Source organism: Xyrauchen texanus, chromosome 9 (assembly GCF_025860055.1).
Source record: "Xyrauchen texanus isolate HMW12.3.18 chromosome 9, RBS_HiC_50CHRs, whole genome shotgun sequence".
Taxonomy (NCBI): Eukaryota; Metazoa; Chordata; class Actinopteri; order Cypriniformes; family Catostomidae; genus Xyrauchen; species Xyrauchen texanus.
Window position 1 is genome coordinate 14394625 of NC_068284.1, and position 18566 is coordinate 14413190.

At 38.7% G+C, this 18566-nt stretch overlaps 2 protein-coding genes across 2 annotated transcripts; one reads left to right on the plus strand and one right to left on the minus strand.

Annotated features, from left to right (window-relative positions):
• Positions 1-78: 78 nt before the first annotated feature.
• selenot1a (selenoprotein T, 1a) lies at positions 79-7836 on the minus strand. The gene is made up of 6 exons (XM_052134375.1): positions 7671-7836; positions 7047-7157; positions 6796-6922; positions 1488-1575; positions 896-1062; positions 79-542 (listed from the first exon to the last, which is right to left on the minus strand). The coding sequence occupies exons 1-5, from the start codon at positions 7799-7801 to the stop codon at positions 938-940; spliced, it is 582 nt and encodes a 193-aa protein (XP_051990335.1). The 5' UTR covers positions 7802-7836; the 3' UTR covers positions 79-542; positions 896-937.
• Positions 7837-11717: 3881 nt separating this feature from the next.
• On the plus strand, positions 11718-14329 carry LOC127649323 (stress-associated endoplasmic reticulum protein 1-like). Its single transcript, XM_052134378.1, has 3 exons — positions 11718-11935; positions 12155-12230; positions 13917-14329. The coding sequence occupies exons 1-3, from the start codon at positions 11735-11737 to the stop codon at positions 13955-13957; spliced, it is 318 nt and encodes a 105-aa protein (XP_051990338.1). The 5' UTR covers positions 11718-11734; the 3' UTR covers positions 13958-14329.
• The last annotated feature ends 4237 nt before the right edge of the window (positions 14330-18566 follow it).

Here is an 18566-nt window from a genome sequence, read left to right on the forward strand (position 1 = left end):
CAACCGTAGTTGTAGTATATAAATAAAGAACTTTGATACGTTGTTAGACTAGTTACATTTTATTTTCCTTTTTTGTAAACATCTGAAGCTATACAAAGCAATATAAAATTCAGGGCTCAGAAATATAATTAATGCTGCTTAGATGTTAAAATATGATTAGGAAATTAGGACCTGTTCAAAACTAAACATTACAAAAAAAAAATAAAGACAACATTTTAGCCATACAGTAGGATCAAGTAAAAAAAAAAAAAAAGCCTTAAATGTTTTTTTGTTGATTTAGCTAACTGAACTCTTTTTGAAATATATATATATATATATATATCCTGAATCAGATAATTATTGCACAAGCGATTGGTTGCATTCATATTTATATGGCCACTATTGTTGCCTGGGATCCCACATCAGCATCTGTAGGTGGTGCATCTCCAAGGGGCATGGTGAGGAGTGAGCAGAACATCAGGCATGCACTAGTATTGTCTCTACTTTCAGCACAAGCCTTCATAAATGTCACTTCACAGCTGTAGGAGAGCTCCACCTCAAAACTACAATAAAGAGAGAGGGTGAAAATTTAAATTAGCAAACTGAATTAATCTAAAGAGGGAGGGGGGGCAATCGCCCACAACTTAAATGTTTATTTTCATTGAAAAATAAGTCAATGCTAGAACTAACTAGAACTCAACATTTTTGTTAATTGAAAAAAAAAAAAAAAAACACAAGTGTGCATTTCACAGTGAGGTAAAAAAGTTCTTGCCCCCTTCCTGATTTCCTTACTTTGGAATGTATGAGATATTCACAAAAACAGATGAAATAAGGATGGGAGCAAATACGTTTTCACAGCACTGTAATTAACAGAATGAAATTTAACTTCTGGAAGCATCATGATGGTCACACATACGTGGATGGGCCCAAGGTGCCATGCAGTGGATCAGACACAAGGTTATGAGCGATGATGTTGAAGAGTGTCCATGTGCACGTTCATCTTCATCTCATTCTCCAGAATTTGGACTAGTTGCTGCATGGAAGGCAGGTGGCCCGACTCCAACTTAGACCAAACTGGTACATCTAGAAATGAATAAAAAAAAACTCCAAGCTTAAGGAACCAGGTGAAAAGTGTTTTTTATATAATAATCTGCCATTTTACTCCTGATGATTTGTGTGAAATGTAGGTAAAGTTTTACAACACTCTGCAGAAATATAGGTATAATAACGTGATTGTATGTGACCATGTTGGAGGAAAAGGTCATTCAGGTTTGGAACAACATGAGGGAGAGTAAATTACACACTTTTTTTAATTTAAGTGAACTACCCCTTTAAGGGGTTGTGTCTTTAGTCTAGACAGGTTATGTTGTTTTAAAGTCTTAACAGCTATTTTGCAAACTAATAGTTTTTCTGAACCAATGTTATTTGATGGAAAATGAATCAAATTAATAATTCTAACCTCAAATTATGAATCAGATATTTTACTACAAAATATGGATAACTCTTACCATTGAGCGTGATTTCAAAAGCACCTGTAGACATACACTGGTTTTCGATCATATTGCTGAAGAAGAACACCATCATGCAGGCGTATATCTAACCAAAGAAAACAGAGTTTCATATGAAATATGCATTTGCTCAAATCTTGCTCTCTAGTCATGTACACATATTAGAGAGATTACTTTGTAACTAGCTTGCATGTGACACATGCCATGTATGCTAATTTATGAATGTAACATAGGTAAGAGCAAAGAAAGGTAAAGTAACTTGTATCTAGGAAAGCTAACATTTCCCCTTCTATAAACCTTAGTCTGGGTAGACGACAGGCTAGACAACCTCAGCATAACAAAATCACTATAGCTATAGCAGAGAAACGCTGTTGAAATCATAAAGTGAACTTTAACCACAATAACAATGTGAAAACATGGCAGGTTGTTGTTTGGTCTCCACTGTTTCACATTCTCTCCTCTCATCTCAGGAATCAAAGTTAAAAACCGTCCTAATGAGGGCTGAAGAGGCAACTTGTGTGTCAAGACCGCTGTGCTTTTTGTAATATCATGTGCAATAACTCACCATAGAGAATTACCAGGATTCCAACTCATTTTCAGAGACTTTTCCAGGACATTTTAGGACAGGAATAAAGTACAGGGGCCGTGCCCTAAAGTAATACAGTCCTCTCTCCAGAAGTCATTAAAATATATGTGCAGTTTATGCCATTTATCAGAATCAAAAATGTATTGCCAGGTATGCTTGCTTACACACACACACACACACACACACACACACAATTTGTCATGGTGACAGAAGCTTCCAGAGCAAGAGAATTCAATGTATATACACATACATTTAAACAAATACACACACACATACATACATACATACATACACACACATATACATATATATATATACACACACACACACACACACACACACACACACACACCCCTAAAGGATTATTAGGGACACCATACTAATACTGTGTTTGACCCCCTTTCGCCTTCAGAACTGCCTGATTGATTCAACAAGCTGCTGAAAGCATTCTTTAGAAATGTTGGCCCATATTGATAGGATAGCATCTTGCAGTTGATGGAGATTTGTGAGATGCACATCCAGGGCACGAAGCTCCCGTTCCACCACATCCCAAAGATGCTCTATTGGGTTGAGATCTGGTGACTCTGGGGGCCATTTTAGTACAGTGAACTCATTGTCATGTTCAAGAAACCAATTTGAAATGATTCGAGCTTTGGGACATGGTGCATTATCCTGCTGGAAGTCAGAGGATGGGTACATGGTGGCCATGAAAGGGATGGACATGGTCAGAAACAATGCTCAGGTAGGCCGTGGCATTTAAACGATGCCCAATTGGCACTAAGAATACATCCCCCACACCATTACACCACCACCACCAGCCTGCACAGTGGTAACAAGGCATGATGGATCCATGTTCTCATTCTGTTTATGCCAAATTCTGACTCTACCATCTGAATGTCTCAACAGAAATCGAGACTCATCAGACCAGGCAACATTTTTCCAGTCTTCAACTGTCCAATTTTGGTGAGCTCTTGCAAATTGTAGCCTCTTTTTCCTATTTGTAGTGGAGATGAGTGGTACCCCGTGGGGTCTTCTGCTGTTGTAGCCCATCCGCCTCAAGGTTGTGCGTGTTGTGGCTTCACAAATGCTTTGCTGCATACCTCGGTTGTAACGAGTGGTTATTTCAGGCAAAGTTGCTCTTCTATCAGCTTGAATCAGTCGGCCCATTCTCCTCTGACGTCTAGCATCAACAAGGCATTTTCGCCCACAGGACTGCCGCATACTGGATGAGAACCAATATTTTTTGTGCTTTTAAGAGATGTTCTGAAGAAACAAACTGAAAAACTGAGATACTCTTAAAATATATAACCATTTATTTAATCTTGTGGATGTTCCATGTTTTGTTCACAGCTCATGATGAACGTAGAAGGCCAGTTTATGTAATGTGACTCATTCTGATTTTTAAAACAGCAGTTAAATAAAAAGCTGAAAGGGGAAAAATAGAGTAAAAAATAAATTGAAGAAACTGAAAAAAGATAGATATTGAAGGACAAGATGCATCGTGATAATGCAATTTTGAAGTATGTAATGCAGTCCCATATTGACTGTATCTTCCACAGACCGGTTTGCTCTATAAGCAAAATGTAGGGGAGTTTCAGAAAGGGTTCAGTTATGTCCTTAAGGTGGGCCACCAAATAATAATATAGAAATGTTATTTAGTCTGTGTAGTCTCATGTGGTCTTGTTTCGCTGTATTAACTGTATATGGTTGAACGACAATAAAAACCACTTGACTTGACCAGTTTCTCAAATGACTTCATGACCACAGACATCAGAATGATGGGTCTATAGTGATTAAGTCCATTCAGATGGGGATGATTGTGGAGCATTTCAAGCAGCAGGGAACTTCACACAACTCCAGTGGTCTGTTAAATATCTGTGTGAAGATGGGGGCCAGCTGGTCAGCACAGAATTTTAGACAAGTGGGTGAAACAATATCTGGGCACTGTTCTTTTCTTTTCTTCTGTTTCCGGAAGACCTGGTATACATCATCTTCACAGATCTTAAGTGTATTTTGAGTAGCAGGAGAGGGGAGGAAGTTGGTGGCAGGAAGTGTAAACGTTTGTGGGTTGTGTGACTGGGCTTTTACAATCTAGAGTAAAACACATTCAGGTCATTAGCCAGTTGTTGATTCTCTACAGTATTGGGGGATATTTAGCTTTTAAGAATAGCCTCTTTAGCCACTTTCTCCTTTGTCAGTCTGTATTTGGCCTGATTGTACAAGATTTTATCCCAACTTCTGTAAGCATCCTCTTTGGCTTGACGAAGCTGCCTGAGTTTTGCTGTAAACCATGGTTTGCCATTGTTCCTAGTAGGAATGCACATGTCCTTACAGAATCTGATGTCAGTGTCTGTGAGCTCATCCAGGTCAGTGGCTGCAGCTTCAAAAACACTCCAATCAGTGCCGTCAAAGCAGGTTTGTAGTTCCAGCTCTGCTTCAATGGTCCAGCTCTTTACAGTCTTTATTACAGGTTTAACTGATTTTAGTTTCTGCCTGTAGGTCGGAAGATGAACCAGACAGTGATCAGAGAGTCCCAAAGCTCCTCAAATCCTGTATTGTTGTGTAGCAATGATCCAGTGTATTTCTGTCTCTGGTGGGGCATGTAATGTGCCGTCTATATTTGGGCAGTTCACATGTGAGATTTGCCTTGTTAAAATCTCTAATTATAACAATAAGTGACTCTGGGTATTGTTGCTCCATGTCTGTGATCTGATCAGCCAGCTGTTACACACACACACACACACACACACACACACACACACACACACACACACACACACACACACACACACACACACACACACACACACGTGTGGTGGAACAAAGAATACGAGGAAAACTCCCACGGTGAGTAGAATGTCTTACGGTTTATGAGGAGCACCTCTCAATTAGAACAGCACATATTCTTCAGCACTGTTACATCAGTACACCAACATTCGCTGACGTAAAAACACATTCCACAGTCTCTCATTTTCTGTTAACTCCAGGTGCGATCCACTTTGAACGGCTGGAAGCCCAGCAGATGTAATGTGCAGTCCGGAATGGCTTTACTCAGCCAAGCTTCCATGAAGCACAATACAGCAGAATTTGCAATGTCCTAATTTTTGTGGGAAGAAGAAATTTGTCTATTTTGTTAGGAAGAGAGCAGAGATTTGCAAGATGGATGCTTGGCAGCGTGGTTCAAAAGCCGCGCTGACGGAGCTAGACCAACGCGCTGGCTCGCTTCCCACATTTGCGTCTTTTACCGCAGTTGCACAGCATCGCAGATCCTCTGACTAAAATGTCCAACAGAACGTCCGAAAAAAATCAAAAACTGGTAAAAGATTGTCTGGCGTGTGCTGCCGAATATTCATCAGCTCGTCTCTGGTAAAACTGATCGGAAATAAATAATAATTTTGTATAATTTACTAAACACAATACAAACAAACAAAAACAGCAAAAGAAATGGAGAGCTCAAAATTCTATTTATTCTCAGAGAGCGGTGTCAAATATTACATTTGTCACAGACAACAGCTTAAAAAACAAAAGAGATGGCAAATGCAATGTTAGATTGCTGCTAGGGTTTAAAACGGTCCTATTTTAGACAATCTGTCCCATATTTATCCCATACGGGACACCCGTTATTTTGTATTTTAGCGAGTAGCGAAGCATTCCCTATTTGCGTGCTTCATTCAATACTTTAACACTCAATGATGGCACCTTAGTGCATTTCCTTGGGTGAGTGAATCCAATATTTTTATTATTTTAGATGCTTCCACTACTTGGCTGCCCTGTAAAATCTACTGAACATGTGCATTCCATTGAGAAGTGATCAACCCTAATCTCTATTCCCCTCTTAGACTTTACCTTCCTCTGTCGGAGTGATGAAAGGTGTAATAAAACATTCATTCTGAACTCCCATTTTTAAGTCTTTTTTTTTTTTATTGAAAATGTTCTTGTAATGATCCTACAGCTTGGTCATCATTTTTGGTTTCCCTTTGATGTCCCCTGTGAAGGCATCATTTAAACTGTTTGGAACGGAGTGTCTTCTCATCGAAACAACCCGTCACACACAACAAATGATGAATAAAAATCCAATCTGAATGTTCAGACGGAGACATTATGAAAAATCTGATTTTTATCAGATTCCAAACCACCTAAAAAATTGGTTTATATCAGGCTTGTAAAAATCTGATTCTTTGTGTTTTTGTGCCATTAGGACTACAAAAACCTAAACGGATTTGATTCAGATCTGACTTTTTCTGACTGTGTGAACAAAGCTTGAAAGACCAGTGTATTCTGATTCCCTAACAAATGATCCTTAAGAGCTAGTTCTTTTGAATCTATAAAGTGAAACATATAGAGCTTCCTACCAAACTAATGACTCTTTATTTTGGTCAGAACCTTGTCATGCATTTTGCATTTCTGACTTGCACCAAGAAATTGTACCATCTCATGTCTACGTAAGGATCGTGAGATTTAAATCAGAGTAATTACTGGATGGTGGTTGATATGACAATGTGAAGTTAAAGGGTCACAATGAGTTTTGTTCTAATTAGTGGTGCTTTATAAAAATGCATTAATAACATATCTTGAATAAAAACTGTAAAAATAACATTTGTAAAGTAACAGACTGTGGACTGCAATAAAAAGCAATATTTATTTCCAAATATTTCTTCCTCAAAGAAGTACCAAATTGGAATTGTTAAATTCGTTATGATTCCATCTCTAATATTGTCTTGCCTTATTCTCCCGACTCCAAACCCAAAGACCAGGAGCCTGCATGCCAAATAGAGCGAATGGATCCTTGCCAATAATGATCACCCCAATCAACAACAGTTTGAACACAGACAGAAAGGAAGCAATGTGCCTAGAAGAAGGAAAAAAAAAGCATAAATCAGGAGATATGTTTCGGTTTCCTGGCTAGGAGAATTGAAACGTGTAACTCTAATGTTGTGTATGCAACAACAGTGTTTGGGTCTTTCATGCATTACCTGTAGACAGGCAGAGGAAGGTAGTTCTCTCCCTCTATGCGGATGTCTGGGTACCGCTGGTACAAAACCTGCGTGTACTCCTCAAACACCCGCTTGTACCCTCAGGAGATACTGCAGAAAACAAAGAAGACACACCTGAGCTTTTGGTTTACTACATGTAGGTAACATAAGACAACAGCTTTCCTGCAGTAAATATTGCACAACATGCATTGCATTTCAGATTATGATAAATGTCCTGCATTTGGATTGTAAGGATTATAACATCCTCATCAAATTGGCTTTATGAATCCATAAACAGCTGAATTATTAAATGTACAAAGGTTCAAATGACAAAGTGCAATCACATAGACAGATACGCTAATGGGCTAATCCTTAAAAGAGTGCTGTCCACTTAACACCAGATTACTGGCGGATTATATCATTCTGATGAGGTCATGTGCAAAGCTAGATAGCCATCCGACACGCAATAACACTTGTGTGGGCATAGTAAAGTTTTTCCTGTGTGGTGAATGTCTACGCCATGTGAATGTCAAGCCTTCCGGTGCTGCTATTAACACAATGTCATTATACTGATCGGCCTGTTCCGGGGAACGACCGACAAATACGGTGCAAACTCTCACTCACCAAATCTGAAATTTGAGAAGTGGACCCGTTGCGAACTGTATCTTCATTTTCTTGACGGCATTGTTATTCGCAGAGGCGCTGTAAAGCGAACAGGCGCATAATATTAATACCCAAAGCGGCAGCCAACGCATCTTCTACTGCAAACATCCGACCCTGAACAACAACTTCTTCTTCGTCGTTTTATGGCGCTTGGCAAAGCAACAAAAGGTGCATTTCCGCCACCTACTGATCTGGAGTGTGAAGCCTTGAAATTTGAATATATTTGCATGTAAACACATATCTATACACTCCACTCTAAATTCTATTGATCACACATGTTGTTCTTATATAATTTAAGAGAACATCATAAACTTTAATCTGCTTTGGGCAGTCTGCAATAATAGTTTCAATGATATCTGTTCTATACCCATTTCTCTTAATTCTTCTCTGAGTCGTGTTCTTACATGTTCATATGAAAAGCATGCATTACAAATACCAGATTCATGTTTACCAAACGTGAAGATAAGTGTAGTACACCCAATACACATTCGAGATATTATTGTGTCCTCTTTCCTTCCACCATAATTCCTCGTCTCAGCACCAACATGCTTTTGATATTATAAAGATGACAGCCTTTTATTCCCCATCCCACATAACCAGCCATTATTTAATCACATTATTCCTTTAATATCTGTTTTGCTGAATGGAATGTTCAGCATTGAGTGATGGCGGCGGCGGCGTAGTGGTGGCCATCCAAATAAAATAAATTGTTTTATATATTTAAAAAATACAAATGTATCAAAAATAAAAAGAAATTTGGCCCCAAACGAGCCTACTGAACAGCTATGTTACACATACATTAGGATAGCAGAACTTGCCCTATGCATGTATGTCAAGCTGTGTGTGTGTGAGAGAGCGAGAGAGAGAGAGAGAGAGAGAGAGAGAGAGAGAGAGTAAACATTTCAGCTTATGAAAGATGTTTTGTGTTGTAAGTGTTTGTTGCACATTTTGATGCCTTGATGATGGGGTAGGGGGCTCCCACTTAAAGCACTGTGGCTCAAGGCCAGCCATTTTCACCGTCATGATGGATGATAGCGTTCCGTCCAGAGCCAAACTGTTCCTAGATTTGGTTTTGTTCAAACCCACCATGGAGAACACTCTCTCTGCATCTACATTCGAGTGGGGAAGAAATAAACCAGTTTGGCAATCTTAGACAGCCTTCCAAATCTGCTGAAACCGGTCACATTTTTAAAAAAAAATAACTAAGGAGGCCTAAATACTATCTTAAATTTTTTATTCGCATTCATTATGTTGATCAAGTAAATGTCAAAGGGTGTAGAAATCTCTTACCCTATTCTTCATTGATGACATTTTCCCCCCAAAACCCTCAATGTCGAAAGTGGCTGGGTCTTGGGGCATGGGGATGTCCATCAATTGATATTTGAGGAACTCCTCACTGAGCTGATCATGCTCTTGGGGTCCCTGGTATGGAAGCAGCTCAGCAAACCTGAGATCTTCATCACCAATTAATTTCTAAAATGTGGTGCCACTGCTTCATTGATAATGCACACTTTAAATTCTGTGCAGTGGTGGAATCTTTGAAGCACTCCTTCAACAATGGGCTGAAATGGTCTGCTACTGCAAATGGCACATTATGTTGGACCATTGCAACAGTCACCTTTACCTCAGCTCTCCTTGTATGCAACAGAAAGGGTTAATTAAAGCACTAAATCATAAGCATTCCATCCAGCATACCAACAGTCTTTTGGTTCACTTATGTACCATGTACCTTGTCCTCTTGTGCTGTCATGCCACCAACTGAAGCTGGAGCATATAACTGTGCAATGCCACTTGTTGACTGAAGTGCCTGTACTTTGGCCTGATGCCCTTTACTTTATATATGTCTGTTCTCATCTGTCACCCCTTGATGGGCACATGAGTTCTCCTGTCTGCAAACAGAGCACCAATAGTAGGAGCTGGTGGTGCCAATGGTGATGAATGGCCATTTGGTTGACCACTCACTTTTAAAAGTACACCTACAGTGGCTGCTCCACTTAATGCTTTCTTCTTTCCTGTCTTGCCCACTGACTCATCCACTGTCTCCTCTATGTTCTCTTCAACTGTCTCCTCTATGATCTCTTCTACTTTCTTCCCTACTGTCTCCCTTGCTGTCTTCTCCACCGTCTGTGCCACCAGCTCTTCCACTGTCTCCTCCTCTGATCTGGCAACCTTTTTAGGGGGCTGACCCTTTGGTGCCCAGAATAAAATAATACTCTTTTGCTTTTTCCCTGACATCTTTGAAACAGACAAATGCAATGATTATTGTATGCATTGCCAGGATATGAAACATTAATGAAACGATAGCCAGAGTGCTCTGCTTTAAGAGATGTAGTCTTAACATAGCTGAAAATAGAGTTAATACATTAGAATTTGAAATAAATTAATGAAATGTATCTTTCCTTAATTTCAGATAGCCAAAGCTAAGCTAAAGCTTCTGGTTGCAAAGCAGTTGGGAGTGTTTTTGACTGCATCAGTAATCATTTAGCAAGAATTTGCCTATAGTCCCCAACATCATCTCTCACTATCTTTGATCACAGGCAAGTGATTTCGTCCAGGAATCGTAAAATCAAAATTCTAAAAAAAATAAAGGGGTTACCTACCGCATTCATCGGATCTTGCTCTTCCAACTTCCAATCTGTGTGTGTTCACATCCATGTTGCCTAAAATCGAACGTGCTTGCAGCGGGATCAAGTAATTTACCTGGAAACAACAAATTCTAATTCCTGATGGGCTGGTAGGTGGCATTTAACTATAACTCGAGACAGCTATGAACTCAGCAGAGTCCATTAATTGTATATAGAGGGACAAGTTATCCCTTACTTCTCAGCATGAGTAATACAATGTGTGTAGTGTGAGCGTGTCAACTGGTTGAAATGCATGTGTCTCACGGTGAATGCGTAAGACTTGAGAGCCCTGCTCGCCGATGTTGACGCGGCTCCTAGCCATCATAATCATTCTTTTTTAGTTTATTTTTGTCTGACCTTTTTCTCTTGGTCTGTTTCTCAGTTATTTGTCCTCCTTGGAGTTTACAATGTTTGCATCAGCCAGATTTGTCATCACTCTTCTAATGAATTTCCCTCTCACTCTGCCCCCACCCCCCATCCTGTGCATGCAAAAGAACCACCCCATGTTGCTGTTTGGCTGGAGTAGTGTTGTGTGGATCGGTTTGTTCCATTTTGTTTTTGTCCCATTTACAGAGCCAGGGCTGTGTACAAATACTAGATTTTTTATTCAGCACGTCTTCCACCAGCAGTGGACATACATCCAAGATGTACAGTGTAAGCAGTGACGTTCATCCGAGACCATGAGACGGAGGGAAGTTTGCGAGGGAAAGGGCATACAAATCTGAAATGAACGCAGCCTTGGTTGAGTACCCAATTTCTCCCATTCATTTTAATAGAAGTGGCCCTTCTCTTCTAAATCTGGTATTCTAAAGCAAGGTTGTTGATCAAAACATATTACACCTTCAAGCGCTATAGCCCTTTTATAAGAGATACTTCTCCACAGCAGCAGTTTACATTCGTCCTCATATATACCATACAACCATAAGCAGAGACAAACTCCGGTCCATTTTTCAACTAAGCTAGTCTAAACCCTGTGGTTTATTATTATTATTTATTTATTTATAATTAAGACCTCTCCTGCACCAAATAACTTTCGGCGGGAAATGTTCATCCATGTATTTTATATATATATTTGAGGGAGAAAAAAAACTTTCCAAAACGTATATTTATTTGCAACAACAAATTAACAGCAATAAATAAGCTGCGCTGCGCCGTCTTGGTAACATTCAGGCGAATATAAAGTGGAAGTGACGTACGTCTTTCAATACTCCCTTTAAAAGAGTGTTTCAAACGGCCATACATGAGACGCGAGTGCCCTGTTCCCTTCAATGTTCCCACTTCAAGGGCTCAGGGATCACTTGCGTTTGGAATTCATCCACCGTGTCTGACCAAACACGGGGACTTTCTTGACAAAGCATCAGCCCATTTGCGGTCTTCCGGTGTGGGCGGAGCCTAAATTATATGCACGTAGACAAAAATCGACGTAGTTTTCTCTTCATCCTCACGCTAGTTAGATTTTTTCGGTCATTTTTGTCACTCTTTCGCCAGCTCACTTTCAGAACCCCACCAGCATTCGCAACAATGGTCGCCAAACAGAGGATTCGCATGGCCAACGAGAAGCACAGCAAAAACATCACCCAGAGAGGAAACGTCAAATTATCGGTATGACAACTCAGACTCGACAAGAGGTGCTCGATGTATCAGCGGAACTGAACTTACTAGATCTTATTGAAGTATTTGTGACATGCATTGCAGATTATTATCTTGTTTGGTAGTAGAATGGGGGCTTTTATATACCGAGATGTTACAGAATGATACTAATCGCTAGCCTAATCACTACAAAAACAGCGCAACTAATGATGCACATGTAAATGTATGCAGAGAAACACGGTTGACGACAAAGTTTCGGTGGGACCATGGCTACTGGCACTCTTCATCTTTGTTGTCTGTGGCTCAGGTAAGTACATCTGCACTAATACATAAACGGCTTATATTGAAACGCAGGCATGGGTTAGGATTTCGTTTTCCTCCGAGCTTGAGTTAAAGGAAGATAGACAAAGCTGACCTCCACTTTCTTGTTTTGGCATTCTGTCAAACTGCAGTGAAGGGCGAGATAATAATTAACACACTATTTACTTGGACTGATAGCATGGCTTTATCTTAGTTCCACGGGGTAAAACACGTGGATCTGCAGGTGTTGCTTTTCTCAAAGCAGCTTTGATAAACATTGCAAGTAACAGTGCTTAAGGTACTCCTTGTGAGTCATTTGATGGATCTCCTTGGATTCATTAAAGGGATAGTTCACCCTAAAATAAAAATGTTCTCATAATTTACTCATGCCATCCCATATGTGTATGGCTTTATTTCTTCTGTAGAACACAATGAAGATATACAAAGCAAGTAACAAAAACTTTGAAGCTCCAGAAATCACATACAAACATCATAGAAATAATATATACAATTCTGATGGTTTAATCCATGCCTTCTGAAGTGATCTAGTCAGTTTTGGGTGAGAAACAGACCAAAATATAACTGATGTTTTTACTATAAATCTTGGCAATAACGATTTCAAGCTCATTTACACTTTCTAGCACCAACTGCAATAGAATCCTTTATTTTGGTCACACATTATACACACAGTTTGTTGCATATATACAGTGAAATGTATTAGTTTTCACATATTCCAGCTAAGCTGGGGTCAGAGTGCAGGGTCAGCCATGATACGGCGCCCCTGGAGCAGATAGGGTTAAGGGCCTTGCTCAAGGGCCCAACAGTGGCATCTTTGTGGTGCTGGGGCTCGAATCACCGACCTTCTGGTCAGTAACCCTGAGCCTCAACCACTGAGCCACCACTGCCCCAGTTTTAGATTATGATCGTCTAGAGACGGCAATGACAAGATGTACAGTAAAAAATGTGTTACATTTTGGTCTGTTCTTACTCAAAAACTGACCACTGGAGTCATATAGATTACTTTCATGCTTTTTTCACCATTCACTTGCATTGTATGGATCTACAGAGCTGAAATATTCTTCTAAAAATCTTAATTTGTGTTCAGCAGAAAAAGAAAGTCATGCTCAGCTGAGACGGAATAAGCGTTAGTAAATGATGAGAGAATTTTCATTTTTGGGTAAACTATCCCTTTAAGGATCACAAATCTGTCAGATGTCTGTTAAGACATAGCCTGTAGCTTAAAAGCTGTCATATCAACAGTTTTTTCAGTTTGTTCCCATATGGTAACAGAAATATTTGCCTTTATGAAGTTAAGATGTGGCCCATGCTGTGGTCTGGAAAACGGTCAGCTTTTGCAAGATTTTTGCCTACTTCCTATGAGAATCTGTTTGCTTTGAACAAATCACAATTCAGCCCATGTTTTTTGGTCAACTTGCTCTGTTTGTTTGTCCTTATGTTTGTGCCTGGGACTTGGCAACCTTTTGATCTGGTTGAACAGTGATGGTGAAAACAGATAGCATACATACCTTACTTCTTTCCACTTAAAATTTACAGTAAAGTGCTGACGTTATTATAAGCCTTGGCTCTACCAAGTTCAAGTCTTTAATATTTTGCCTCCTCAACTTTTCCAAGGTTGCATTGTTGGCCATCTGTAATGTCACTCTAAAGCTGACTGTTTTCTCTCTCTCCCTAGCAATATTCCAGATCATTCAGAGCATTCGAATGGGCATGTAACGAGGACTGTTATCACTGTGGTGGTGTCTCAACTTTCCACTCTGGGCCAGTTCTGCATACTGCACCCAACTTTGCCAAGGAGCCTCTCTAAATGGCTTTTTCTTAATTTTACTGATTTATCTTCTGTGAGGTGCAAAATTCTTGTCATTTCCTCTCTGGTGCCTTTTTAATGAAGAAAAATCATCAAAAAGCCATATAACTGCATTCCGATCAATTATGTTATTTTGTCTTTATTGATGTAATGAAAGAATCTTGACATGTTGCAAGGAGTGTCTGACTTCTCAATCATTCTTAAAATAATTGTGCTCAAATTATTTGAAGTGTTTTTGGTTGCCCCCAGCCCCCATTTTTAAAGTGAAAAAAAAAAAACAATCATCCAATTCACAGATGTAAAACTTCTTACCAGTGTAATTTGTATGCTGATAAAATGTGGCTCACAGTCACACTTTGTATGTCTTTCCTTTTACTTTTCTGCTTTTTAATTTAAAGGAATAGTTCACCTAAAAATTATAATTCTGTGCATGCACTCTGCAGGAAAGTGGAATCAAGCTTTAAATACTTATTGAGTTTAGTGTTATTTTTTGTCTGTTTTATACCTAAAATGAATCATTGCTTTTGAAGACATAGATTAAACCACTAGAGTCATATGGATTACATTTATGAAGCCTTTATGTCCTTTTTGGAGCTTGAAAGTATTGGACCCCATTCACCTGCATTGTAATGACAAAAACACCTCATATCTTCATCAAAATATCTTCGTTTGTGTTTTGCAGAAGAAAGTCATACACCTGGGATGGCATGAGGGTGAGTAAATGATAAGCGAATTCTAATTTTGGGTGAACTATTTCTTTTAATAGCTGCCACTGTGTTCTTTCCAGTATTTTGAACTTTAAACTGAATAATTATAGTTCTCCGGCACATATATTCTTGTCATTGTGGTACTGTTTACTATAATATGAGAAGGCTTAGCAATTTAGATGTTTTCTCAGAACATACATGCTATATACACCGATCAGCCACAACATTGAAACAACCTGCCTAATATTGTGTACTTGCCCCTCGTGCCACCAAAACAGCGCTAACATTCTGAGATGATATTCTTCTCACCACAATTGTACAGAGCGGTTATCTGAGTTACTGTAGCCTTGGTCAGTTCAAACCAGTCTGGCCATTATCTGTTGACCTCCTTCATCAACAAGGTGTTTCGGTCTGCAGAACTGATGTTTTTGTTTTTTTGCACCATTCTGAGTAAATTCTAGAAACTGATGTGTGAAAATACCAGAAGATCAGCAGTTACAGAAATACTCAAACCAGCCCATCTGGCACCAACAATCATCCATGCGTTTATCTATTCAGCCAATCATGTGGCAGCAGTGCATAAAATATATGGGTCAGGAGCTTCTGTTAATGTTCATATCAACCATCAGAATGTGGAAAACAATGTGATCTCTGTGATTTTGGCCGTGGCATGATTGTTGGTGCCAGGCTGGTTTGATTATTTCTCATTGTGTTGAGAAGATTATCATCTCAGAATGTTATTCTGAGGTGTGGGTTAGCACTGTTTTGGTGGCACGAGAGGACCTAAACAAAATTAGGCAGGTGGTTTTAATGTTGTGGCTGATCAGTGTATATCACGATAGTTGAGTAATAAAAAAGAGGAACAGAAAGTGAGACATAAATAAAACTTTAAAAGAAAAAAATCTGTGTCCTTTTTTGATTTACGTAGTTTGGATTAAAATCTGAAGTTTGTCATTTAAACAACATTTGTCAGATGTCAGGGGTGCATTTACAGAGATAAATAGAGTACTGCATATTAGATTCAACTAGCTTTAAATGTTTATGCCTCAAAGTCAAAGTAACTGAAAAAGGTCATGCAGTTGCAGTCCACTGAAAAGTTCTATCAAGTTGGGTTTATGAAATTAACCCTCAATGAGCTGTTTGCACTAGCCTAAAATGGGGGAAGAGGAACAATATACTGTCATGATGCCAAAATTGTTTCCTATCACACTGTCTGAATGTCAACCTATAGACGTTGAATAATCTGAGAAGACAGAATGAACACATAATAGTCTTCAGGTGCATAATAGTATTCAGGTGCCAGTCTTTACTGGCTCCTGAATTAATTAACGATACCAGGCCAAAATTAGGAATGATGAAAAATTTGAGGGAAAAAGGTCACTTTTTATTTTCAAGGAAATGTCAAAAGTTCAATATGAAATTACTTTTTGAATGTTTAAAAGTACTAAGAATATCCACAAATATGTTTACATTATCATGTTAAATAAGAGTATATGTATAAGGGCTATTGACAAATGAGGTTGTCCAAGGTGTCTAAACACATGTCTGATTTTTGAAGAAATGTAATGTTTGTGTCTGTTGGTTTCATAGTTTTTTTTTTAAAACATTTATAGCATTTTCTACAAAAAAAATATTTAATAACTTCAAAAAGTTGTGGAACTAAACACAAAAAGTTACTCTTTGGCTGAAATTGATTCAATCATGGACAATGGTTTCATATTTGAAAAGTTTTATTAAATTAAAATTACCATATAAATTAAACTTTAATTCTTCAAGTAGTGGAAACTTTAATGTATCAAATAAACCCATCAAAATATAACACATTAAAATAACTCAAATGAAACAATCTTGGTGAAATGCTTACTAGATAAGAAATGTTAATTCTTAATATGTGCTAGTGGGAAGCACTACTGAGTGCAACCTGGTCACTATACGATGGTTATCACAGCAACTAATCAATAGATAAAGTAATATATATAAATACACACACTGTCAGCCAAAAGTTTGGAATAATGTACAGATTTTGCTGTTTCGGAAGGAAATTGGTACTTTAATTCACCAAAGTGGCATTTAACTGATCACAAAGTATAGTCAGGACATTACTGATGTAAAAAGCAGCACGATCCCTATTTTAAAAAAGTCATTTTTTTATCAAATCTAGACAAGCCCCATTTCCAGCAGCCATCACTCCAACACTTATCCTTGAGTAATCATGCTAAATTGTTAATTTGGTTCTAGAAAATCACTTGCCATTATATAAAACACACTTGAAAGCTATTTGGTTCATTAAATGAAGCTTAACATTGTCTTTGTGTTTGTTTTTGAGTTTCCACAGTATCCAGTAGTCTGACATGTCTTAAGGTCAATATTAGGTCAAAAAAAAAGTTTTTCTCTAGAATCATCAGTCGATCATTGTTTTGAGAAATGAAGGCGATACAATGCTTAAGTGCCAAAAAACTTGGAATTACAGTCTTCAGAGACAAAGGACAACTGGCTCTAGCAAGGACAGAAAGAGATGTGGAAGATGTACAACTAAACAAGAGGATAAGTACATCAGAGTCTCTAGTTCAGAAATAGATGCCTCACATGTCCTCCGTTGACAGCTTCATTGAATTCTACCCGCTCAACATCAGTGTCATGTACAACAGTAAAGAGAAGACTCAGGGGTGCAGGCCTTATGGGAAGAATTGAATTCACTGCCCTTTTCTGCATATAGTGGTGCCGTTCTGTGGTCCGTTCTGCATAACGCGGCGGCTCATTTTAGCTTATCGTGGCGCATTCGGCCTGTTTCGCGGCTGACCCATTGGCCCGCTCGGTTCTCCCGATGTCCAGTCCACCCCTGAACGGCCCCAAAGTGCGTCGGACCATCGAGAAAATGCCTGGTATGCCAGATTACCAGTCCAGTCCAGCCCTGCTCAAGAGTGTAAAGCGAATGCAAAGAAAAACAAAAAACATCCAGTGAGCGGCAGCTCTGGGGCAAAAACTGACTAATAATGATAGAGGTCAACAGATAATGGCCAGTAAAGCTGACGAGACACTTTTTGTTGTTGTTGAATTAACTGTTAATTTAAGTTCCTTTGATTACAGAAATTATTTTAGTAATATGGACCAGGAAGGGTTTGGTAAAACTGACAATAGTTAACTGTGCTGTAAGTGATTTTAGCATTCTGAAGCTTTCACGTGACTGAGCTGTTGAATTAATCATGCCCCCTCATTCCAAAACCCGCCCTCCAAAGATAATTTTGAGACCACAACCGAGCAAAAGAGCAGCATTGTTTGTTCCTGTGGCTGTCAAATTCAGCTGATCAGCTTCAAATACAACACTATGAGAACGAGCAATATGATTGACAGTTGAAAAGTGGCAATGTCTGTGGTTCCAGGACACATTTTTGTTGTCTGTTTTCAAAATCTACAGCTGTCACAGACCGGTGAGATATCTCAGGACACTTATTTCATTCATATCTTTAAGGGAGTACAATTTTTTGTATAATTTTCCATTAAGAAAATCGCTTACAGCACCTTAAAGTAAAATTTTTTGAGTGCATTTTGAAGTAATTAAGCTCTTTTCATGGTAATCTTTTTTTAAATGTATGAATTAGGACATGAATATCAGGAAATTTTCTCCAAGATTTACTCCATGTGACCAAATTTTTTTTTAAATCTCATTTCAAGCTTTTAATTAAGCTTTTATTTGTTAATATATACATAACGACGGTAACACCACTTAAGACATTTTGGACTTTAAGCCCCAGAAGAAGAATTTTGTATTTATTTTTCTGAACTAAGAAATTGAAATATGTTCATCATATTA